This window comes from Prinia subflava, chromosome 4, assembly GCF_021018805.1.
Source record: "Prinia subflava isolate CZ2003 ecotype Zambia chromosome 4, Cam_Psub_1.2, whole genome shotgun sequence".
Taxonomy (NCBI): Eukaryota; Metazoa; Chordata; class Aves; order Passeriformes; family Cisticolidae; genus Prinia; species Prinia subflava.
This window is the reverse complement of record NC_086250.1, coordinates 22,741,628-22,750,672: the sequence shown is the minus strand read 5'-3', so window position 1 is coordinate 22,750,672 and position 9,045 is coordinate 22,741,628. Positions and strand designations below refer to the sequence as shown.

At 47.3% G+C, this 9,045-nt stretch overlaps 1 protein-coding gene across 8 annotated transcripts in view; it reads right to left on the bottom strand.

Moving 5' to 3' along the window:
• Positions 1-387: 387 nt before the first annotated feature.
• The window catches only part of CACNA1I (calcium voltage-gated channel subunit alpha1 I), a 109,456-nt gene continuing 100,798 nt past the window's right edge, over positions 388-9,045 (bottom strand). For 4 of the 8 annotated variants that reach the window (XM_063395951.1, XM_063395953.1, XM_063395956.1 and 1 more), the window contains 4 exons: positions 6,742-6,858; positions 6,191-6,359; positions 5,152-5,255; positions 388-3,361 (listed from right to left, as the gene is read on the bottom strand). In XM_063395951.1, the coding sequence (XP_063252021.1) occupies positions 2,657-3,361; positions 5,152-5,255; positions 6,191-6,359; positions 6,742-6,858 (1,095 nt within the window). In that variant the 3' untranslated portion in view covers positions 388-2,656. Of the gene's footprint in view, positions 3,362-5,151; positions 5,256-6,190; positions 6,360-6,741; positions 6,859-9,045 lie in introns of those variants that run through there. The other 4 variants (XM_063395952.1, XM_063395954.1, XR_010080200.1 and 1 more) reach the window with 3 other exon arrangements.

The following is a 9,045-nucleotide window of genomic DNA, read 5'->3' as shown; positions in this document are numbered from 1 at the left end:
CTCTACCAATCTCTGATATTTCTCCCATTGTTCAGCTGAAACATTTCACAGCCCATACAACTACCAGGACAGCTTGGAGTCCCACCTCAGTGTTCTCTTATGGCAAACCTCCAAGAAGCGCTCTGTGCATTGAAGTGTGTGGGGTTTGGAAGGATTCCAATTCTTTGGGTTTTTTGGTGAGTCCTGCCTCTAGCTTCAAAGGAGCTCTGGGTTTGGGTCAAAGCCTTGTGCAACTCAAATTCATTGTTCAGCTTTTTAGGGACTGACTTCCTTCCCTGAGGATGTGAAACCATGTGTCATGTCCTTCCTCTCTGCCCATGGGAAAGTAAGCAGGGGCAACTCACCCAAAGAACCACCAGTGCAAAAAAAGCATTTAAAGACCCTTATTATTGCTTTAATAAATATGTATTTGCATCCTTTCTGCAAGGACAAGGACTCAGGCTCTCCTGTCCTCTACTCACAGGTCTGACCTCCCTGCAGTCAGCATGCATGCTTGTAACAGAACAAATTAATTATGTCCACATAGTAATTATCCTTTTCCTGGCTGCTGGTCCCAAGTGGTGCGCTCGCTGTTTATAACCCTGGTTTGTAAGATGCAGCAGCTGCTTTAAAGTCAGACAGGTCACAATCAAATCAGAACATCTTTTGCGCTGCCCTCTTCACAATGCTTCGTATGCCAGCTGGGAGACCTCTGTGAGGGCTGCAGAGGCCCTCTTGGATAAAACGGGACAGGGAGCCCTGCTCCTCCTCCTTAGTGCTCTAAACATTCCTGTCTCCGTTAGGCTGCTATCATCTCTCTGCTGCCCTTCCCAGTCTGTTTTCTCTGACACACCTGAGTGGAACATCCCTGGGATGGTACATGACATCCAAAATTCTTTGTTCCCCTTGGGTGGCTGGTTTTCCTACGTACTTGCAAATCTGGGAAGGTTATAAAACCTTGGAGTTGCTGCAGGAGGAGATCCAGGTTGTCTCTGTCAGGAAGGAGAATTATGCAGTTGTACCACTGGAAAAACAAGGAGGATGCAGCCTCTGGAAGCCTTGTTGCAACCACATTGGGAGAAGATCATGCTGGAGAGAATCCTAGATTCTGAGGCAGGTCATGGTTTGAGGGGTCGTTCTGCCCTCACCCTCCGCAATCCTCCCCACTCCCACCACTCTGCAAGGCAGAGACAAGGAAAGCTGCAGTTCTCCTTGTCCCTCTCACCCATCTCTCCAGCTGATGAGTCAGTTGGCCTGGACACAACACACATCAGCATCCTTACAGTGGCATGCACACACAAGCACACACACTCTCTCCAATCAATATCTGCTGCTCCCCATGTCCATGGTTGGCACTGATTAGGACTTTGGTCCCAGCTACACTGACGCAAACCAGGAAAATGCCAGAGGATGATGCCAGAAAGGAGAAAGAACCACCACTGAGCTAAGGATGTCTTTGCAGGGTCTTCTTTCTGGAACTTGGAACAAGCATAGCCCTCAGCCAAGGGACTGATTGCGTTTTGTGTTGTTGAAGCCACCTTCGCTTTAATGTCTTTTTTAATATTCTAGGTTTTGTAGTCTTTTAATATATATAGCTATAGATACAAAAATAACAGATAAGTTTCTCTAGGGATAATTTTTGCACCTTTGGGTTTCTAAAATAAAATATCACAATTACTGCAAATAAAAGGGGGGAAAGTTCAATTTCCTCTCCCCTTTTCATCTCCCCCTTCCCTTCCACCCTGCCTCTCTCACTCCAGATATCCCCACGAGCCTTGTGATTTTTTTCCCTTTGTAGTTTACTTTCTTTGGAAAATGAAACAACTAAACCCGACAAAACAGCAACAAAAACAAGCCATGTAAGTAGCCTCCATCCCTCCTTCCATGAGTCGTGTTCACACATTTCTTTCAACGCAAGGCTTTTCACCTCAAAACGTTTCCCTGTGGTCCATAGCTATTTGCTTTTCTCTGTTGCTGGGGCCAGATTTTCACCTGCTGTAAATCAGCATGAATTCTCCTCAAGCCAGAACTCTGCTGCTTTACACCAACAGCATGTTTTGCCAATTTATGCATACCCTGAAGATCTGGCCCACAATTTTTAACCTTGGAAATGGAAGCATGGACAATAAAGAAGTTCCCAGAAACACACAAGGTAAGCCCCAGATGCTCTTCCCTTGTTGCTCACCCTGCTTCCCTTCCCTTCACCCCACTCTCATGGTTTGGTGCAGCAGCTCCTTCAGGCCCCGCATTCTCTTGTTCTTCCTTAGCACTTTCTGAAATTCATAATCTCTCAGTAAAAAAAATAAATAAATCGATCTCTCTATATATGTATATGTATATATCCAAACAGCTGCCACATAGCAGTCACCTGGCTGGAGGGTGCTGTCCCTGCCAGCCCCATGGCCTTTTTTTTGTCACTATAGTCTCTGGGGTGATGGTCAAGGTCTTGCCCTCAGGCAGGACTGTTCCCGTATTGCTTGCACTCTCCCACACCTCTGAGGTACGGTACCAGAATATTTATTATATATATATATGTGTATATATATATATTTATAAATTTTTGTTTGCCTGTTTTCTTTTTCTTGCAAATCCTTTGGAATTGCTGCCAGGGAGAAGCTAGTGAAACATGCTCCCCATTCCAGCGGCCGAATGCTCCCTCCCTGCACCTCAGGGACCCTCATCTGTTCCTCTTGCTGACTCCATCGCCCAGCTCCAGCTCGGAGGGCAGCGCGGAGCTGCGGTCCCCTGCCCCCAGTCTGCCAGGGCCATCTGGCTCCTCTCCTTCCCTGGGCGAGGGGGTGTCCTTGCAGAAGTCCGTCACCCAGGAGGGCATCGAGAGGAAGCCCCGAGGGTCAACGGTGTAGAAGGGCTTGGCGTGGTGAGCGGCGGGGCGGCGGGGCAAAGGGCTGGCGTGGAGGCTGCTGGTGCTGCTGCACTTCTTCACCAGGGTCAGCCCCGGTGGGGGCGGCGAGAAGAGCGAGGTCAGCGAGAGGCTGCTGAGCGTCTCCGAGGGCTCGCTGTTGTTGCCACCCCCGCGCAGGCTGCTGCCTGCCCCCTCCTCATCCGAAGGGTCCATGGAGTCGTGGTGGGTGCAACCGGGGCTGGTGCTGCCGCCGCTGCTGTGGCTGCGCTGGTGGCGGCGCAGGGTCCGCAGGTTGAAGAGCCCCCGGCCCCGCAGGCTCCGGCGGCGGGAGGCGGGGGACAGGGCGTCTGCTAGGGGTCTTTGGCTGCCCGCCGCCGGCACGGGGCACAGGGCCACCGGCAGATCCAGAGTACACTGCGGAGAGTCGCTGAGGTTGAGGCTGTTGTCCTCCAGCGTGGTCTGCAAGCTGCCGGCCAAGCTGCTGCTTCGGCTGTCCAGCGACGTGTCGCTCTCGGGGGGCTGGGGAGCCAGAGCACGGAAACACAGTTCTTAGGAAGGAGATGGGCAGTGTGCAAGAGATTTTGCCTTATTGGTTTTAGGGATACTTTGGGGTGTGAAAATAAGCCACGATTACAGAAAGGGGAAAAATTCCATTCCTCCCTCACTCTGCTGGGGAAGGGAGCCATAAACCAACCAATGCTGCAAAGCACCAGCCATGCAGCCTGCCATGGGGATTTCCTTCTGGGTAAGGAGAAGGAAAGTTTTCGTTATTTTGAGCCAATTTCATTCTGCTTCAGGATGAATCTACCCCTCTGACATGAAGTGCTTCACCAAAGGGAAGGAATGCTGGCTCTAAACCCTGCAGCAGCCACCACTATGCTCTCCCTGAGCACTGATGGTCCAGGAGGCAGCAGAGCAAAGGTTCCCTGTGGGTCCTCCCTCATGGCTTCCCTATACAGCCACACAGACTGTGGACACATCTATCAGCTGGACAGGAATCAAGGGATTTATGTAATTCCTTCATTAAATCTCCTTCATTTAAAAAAATCAGCATTATCTGGGGAGAGAAAAGAGGCCCTATGGTTCTTTTGACCAGCACTAGCAGCAAATGCCCTTTCATTTAGGATAGAAAGGTGGGATGCCCTAAGCAGAAAGAGGAAACAGCCTTAATTTCCTTGTATCAGAGCTCATCTAGTTAAGCTGCATTTTAGTTGTTTCTAGGAAATTGGTCTGCACTATGCAATCATCACTGGGACACTTCCCTGGGAATGATGCATGTAGGACAGGAAGCAGTCTCCATAGTTATTCAATACGGTCTGTGTCAAATAATTGGAAATTTACTAATTTCTGCTTTACAACAATTCAGTACTTTTGTCCCAGTGGTGTGCCAGCTACACAGCTCTACCTCTTTGTGCCTTAACCTAAATCAGAAGTTTCAACACTGAAACAACTCAATCTCAGACCAAGGCTAAATTTATCCTTGGTGAATTTATACATATTTGTATTGTGTTAACAGAGTCTGTCATATATAGCTGGATAACATCTGATTTTATTTTTTTAGTTTGTCTGGAATAGAGTGCCCCTATTCATGTTCTTGAAGTATTTTCCAAGAACAATAGTAGGGATCTCTACTGGGCTTTCATCTCTGCATCTTCTGCAATTCAGAGACACCTGATCTCCCCCAATGCTTTTATTCTTCTCTTTTGTTAGTGAGAAATAGCTGGCTTTTCAGAAAGAGATGGCACCTTTCTGGGATGCTAGAGTTAAGTGGGCAGGTTAAAACAGTGAGCTAAGGGACACAGTCTGTGGATGGGGCACTAAGGGATGTGGAAGATGCAGGTGGGAAGAAGCCTGTTCCAACCAAGAAGGCGCATGACTCCGAGTCACAGCGTTAAGAGGGCCCGAGAATGCTGTGCAGCTGTCACCTCCCTGGCCGACACCATGGCTGCTGTGCATGCAGGTGTCTGCAGCACACCCAGTGCCAGGGACCCGGGGGCAGCTACAGAGTGATGTGATTTCATCTTTATGTGGGGCCCACTGCAGCTGTCAAACTGTTGATCCAAAGCAGAAGAACAAATGACTACGGGGTGAGAGCTATGCAACACCACTTTGTTATACTACCCTCTCTCCTCTCTTACCCTCCTGCATTCTGCAGTCCACTGTGCTCCTCCTACAGATCCCGGTTACCAAGCCCACAGGTGACCACAGCTGCCTCTCTCCTTCCTCTGCCCTCCTCCTCATCAGCCCCCTCTGTTTGGGTGGGATGTGAAAATTGAATTTTCCTAGCAGACAGAAGTGGGATTCCTCACCTGATGGAGAAGTGAGCAGTTCACACCTGGAGATCTCAGTGATGCCCATGAGCCTTGAAGAGAGATCTTAGGAAGGTTGTGTGGACACGAGACTTCCTCAGGCCCTGTTTGGGTGGCAGAGATGGCTGAGTGGAAAAATTCTGTTGGTACAGATAACAGAGGGGAAGATGCACCTGGAGAGAAAGGGCTAGGAGGGACTGACAAAGCATCAAAAGAAAGGGGAGGAGAACAGAAATAGAAGAAATAAAAAGTTGAAGAATCCTCTGATTTTATTTTGTGCCTTTGCTGCTTTTACACTGAGCAAAGTCTCAGGTCCAGTGAACAAAGGATGTTCAGGAATATGCACTGCTGGCCAAGAAGCCTCAGTCTGGTGTTCAGATTAAGGGTCTCACTTTTTGCACAAAAAACTTCACCAGACCAGGAAGACCTAACACAGCTCAGAGCCATTAGGTAGCAGGTCAGCTCTGCTGTTACTCTCACAGAGAAATGCTGAGCTATAATGCCTTGATTCAAGTATGTATCACTGCCAGAGGACATTCATCCCAGATCCTGCAAAGCAAGGGATGAAGGGAGATAAATTAAGTGATGGTTTGGGGAAAGCTGGGGACCACAAGAGACTAGGGCATGCTCAAGAGTAGAACTGGAGCACTCCCACCAAGGGCAGACGTGTTACATGAACTTGGTCTCAGGGGGCAGCAGTGTTTTTCTGTGCTGAGTGAGCACAGTTCATCCAGCTGGCATGTCAGGAGAATCTGTGCACACTCTTCTGACCATGCATGGGTGCACTACTGCAAATGGGGATCAGCACATTTACAATATTTTAGAGTCATGTCTGAGGGAAGATATAAAAACTAGCAACAAAAATGAAGGAACTGCTCCTCCCCCCATTCCTGAAGCAAATTAACAAACTGAAAGCTAATTCTTGGTTAGTGTAACCTCAAATCACATTAACTCTCTCCCTGGCAGAGGTAAAGCATGGGAAAAACAGTTGGACCAACCCACAGTTTCAGCAGACCTGGGGCATGAGAGCCCTGCTCACCTTTGGTACTTTCATGCTTTAGCCAAGACTGAATTGAATTGAAAGAAGTATTCTCCATTTCACACAGGTAACTGTCTGGGTTTGCAGAGCCATCCCCACTGGGCGCTGGAAGCAGGCATTCCCCCAGATTGTCTGCTCCAGTGGAGTCAGGGTTGTCCTGGCCATCCTGCTGGAAAAAATAAGTGAGGACAAAGCCTTGGGAAATTTAATTGAAGATGACAGAGCAGACTTTTCAAAGCATCAAAAAGAACTGATTCTGATAATAACTTCAGGCTAGCTAAGAGATGCTCAGTTTTCCAGCCCAAAATGCCTTTTGACTAATTCAGAGAAAGTTACTAACAGTATGAAGAGAACTTTCAAATACATGTATTCTTTTGTTCTCTTCAAATCCTACTCCACAGTATGTCTCTATGGAGAAGCTCTTGAAAAATGACCAGAATTATATTCCTCAGCAGGGACACCTGGATGAATACAGAGCACTTGAAATGAGCAGAGGCTTAAATACAGTTTATGTACATGGTTTAAGGTGCCCATGGCTGTCTGAGGCTAACCTTGATCTCCTTAGGATTCAGCTGAGCAGAGTTTCGATAGTCTGACTCATCTCCTAGAAGGATGGAAGAGGACTTGTCTGAGTTGAGGGATAACGCTTCCATTTCAGCCAGCTGGATCTGCAGGAAGGGAAAGGAGCTATCACAGGTCACGCCTGGCATCTGCATTTCAAGCAGTCACACTGTTGATGGTGGATAAGTGAGAGCCTGTAGACCCAAGATCAATTTTAGGTTATTTTCCTTAGATGTATCAGGAACTGCCTAACCCAGACCTGGGCTGGGCAGGAGAATTCACTTTTTAAGAAAGGTTGAATATACGATTTGCAAGCAGGCTGCTACCAGTCCATGCTCCTCTACTGCCAGAAGTGGAGGAACAAGTCCTGTATCTGTCACACCGATACAGCTGGCCCAAGGTCCTGCAAGTAAAGCCCGGCAGGCAGAGGGGTCCCTCAGGCTGGTGACAGGGCAGCTGGCTGAGGGATGAGGAGGGGACCCCTCTTTCTGAAGGCACCACAGACAGCCCTGCTTAAACATGAAAGTGCTTTCATTCCCGGGAAAGTCATGCCTTTTGCAGTCCATGCCAGTATCATGCTTTTCATATTCTCTTACCTTCATTACTGAAACCCTGTTTCTCCCCGGATTTCCTGCCTCTTGCCTTTCCACTCTCCTCTAACCTATGCAAGACCTTACCTAACACTGTCTTCCATTCTGTTCTCCATCTCTAAACTCAGGCCTCCCACACACCCACACTTGAGCTCTCTTGCTTTCTGAAAGCAAGTCTGACCATTGCATCTCTCATTCTTGTGCTTCAGCTCTGCTCCAGTCCCATGCCTGACCTTACTTCATCTTTCAGCTTGTTTCATACCACATTCCTCTCCCATCCTCTTTCCTCCAAGCTTTTAAATCCCCTCTGCCTGACAACTCTTTCTCACAATGTCTGAAAAGCATCTTTTTCTACCAGCCTAAGCAGTTACTCTATCCTTCCTGTGCTTGGATTTCCATCACTGGTCTCTAGAGTGCCAGAAGTTTGCGCCACCAGCAGCTAACTCTTGAGAGCTGTATTCTGCGTTGTCTCAGTTGGGACAGCTTCTGCCAACGTGTTTGTGTTTGCAAGAGGCAGGTACAGCTCTTGCGCCATGACAGCAGGTGAAACGTTTGGAGATATGACTTTTGAGCTGGAAGTTTAATGGCTTGTACCAATGCCAGAGACAGAAAGAGGTCTCCATCTGAGGGATAATGCACTTTAAACAAACAGAATGGAAAACCAGAGCTGGATTTAAATAAAGTGCACAAATGGCATCCTCATTTGAGCTATTATTCTGACACAGGGACATGGTGCTGTTCAACCATGGAGAAAGCCCAAAACTAACAACTGCTCCTCAGAGCACGAATGCACAGAGCCCACAATGAACCAGGGATGCTACACAACCATCAGTCAACAACAACTTGTGTGGAGAAGCACAGTCTTCATTCAGTCCCACTTAATGTGTGTACTCATCTATTACTCTTCCAAGTGCTTCTGACACCAAAACAGCCTTACAGCTGTGCCTGTAGAGACATGAGCGTGACATGGTAACATCTGTGACTACCTTTGCCATCCATAAAAAAAGATTTCAACAAAATCCAGAACAGTCTGTTACTGAACCACTTGCTTGAAAATTCTGACCGCCCTGGGATCTACACAAAACCCACAGCCAACAAAGTCATGACTAAATAAACTGCAGGTGTGGAAACATGTTTCACTGGTGCTCACTGACAAACTCCTACCATGGCTAAACACACTTCAGTCATCTGTATACAGAAGTCTGTCAACCATCCCAAGAGTGAAAGGATAGAAACGACAAGAGAAGAGTTTAGCACCATGAAAAAAAGAAGGTTTTGTTCTTTGTGCTTCCCTTACAGTACAATATTTTAAAATATGCTGACTAAAGACGAAGAACAAAAACATATTGTAAATTGTAGTGGGGAGATAAGGGGCAATTCACTAGATACCAATCCATGAAACCTTCCAGGAATATCAGCCTGAGATACTGAACCATGCACACATATCCCTTAGAAAACAACTACTTGCAGATATATCTTTAAAAACAGACCCCCAATTACAAAAAACCTTAATTGTACAAATAATTAGTTTGAAAATAAAGTATCAGGAGTGTAATTGGGAAAGGCACTAAGCATTTCTGTTCAATGCCACAAAAAGCTTAGCACACAATAATGAGTTTGAGCATACATTTAAATGTTGTGTCCATCCACTGTGCTCAGCATCTTGATGAATTAAACTGCCAATGAAACTGGAAGGGACATTTT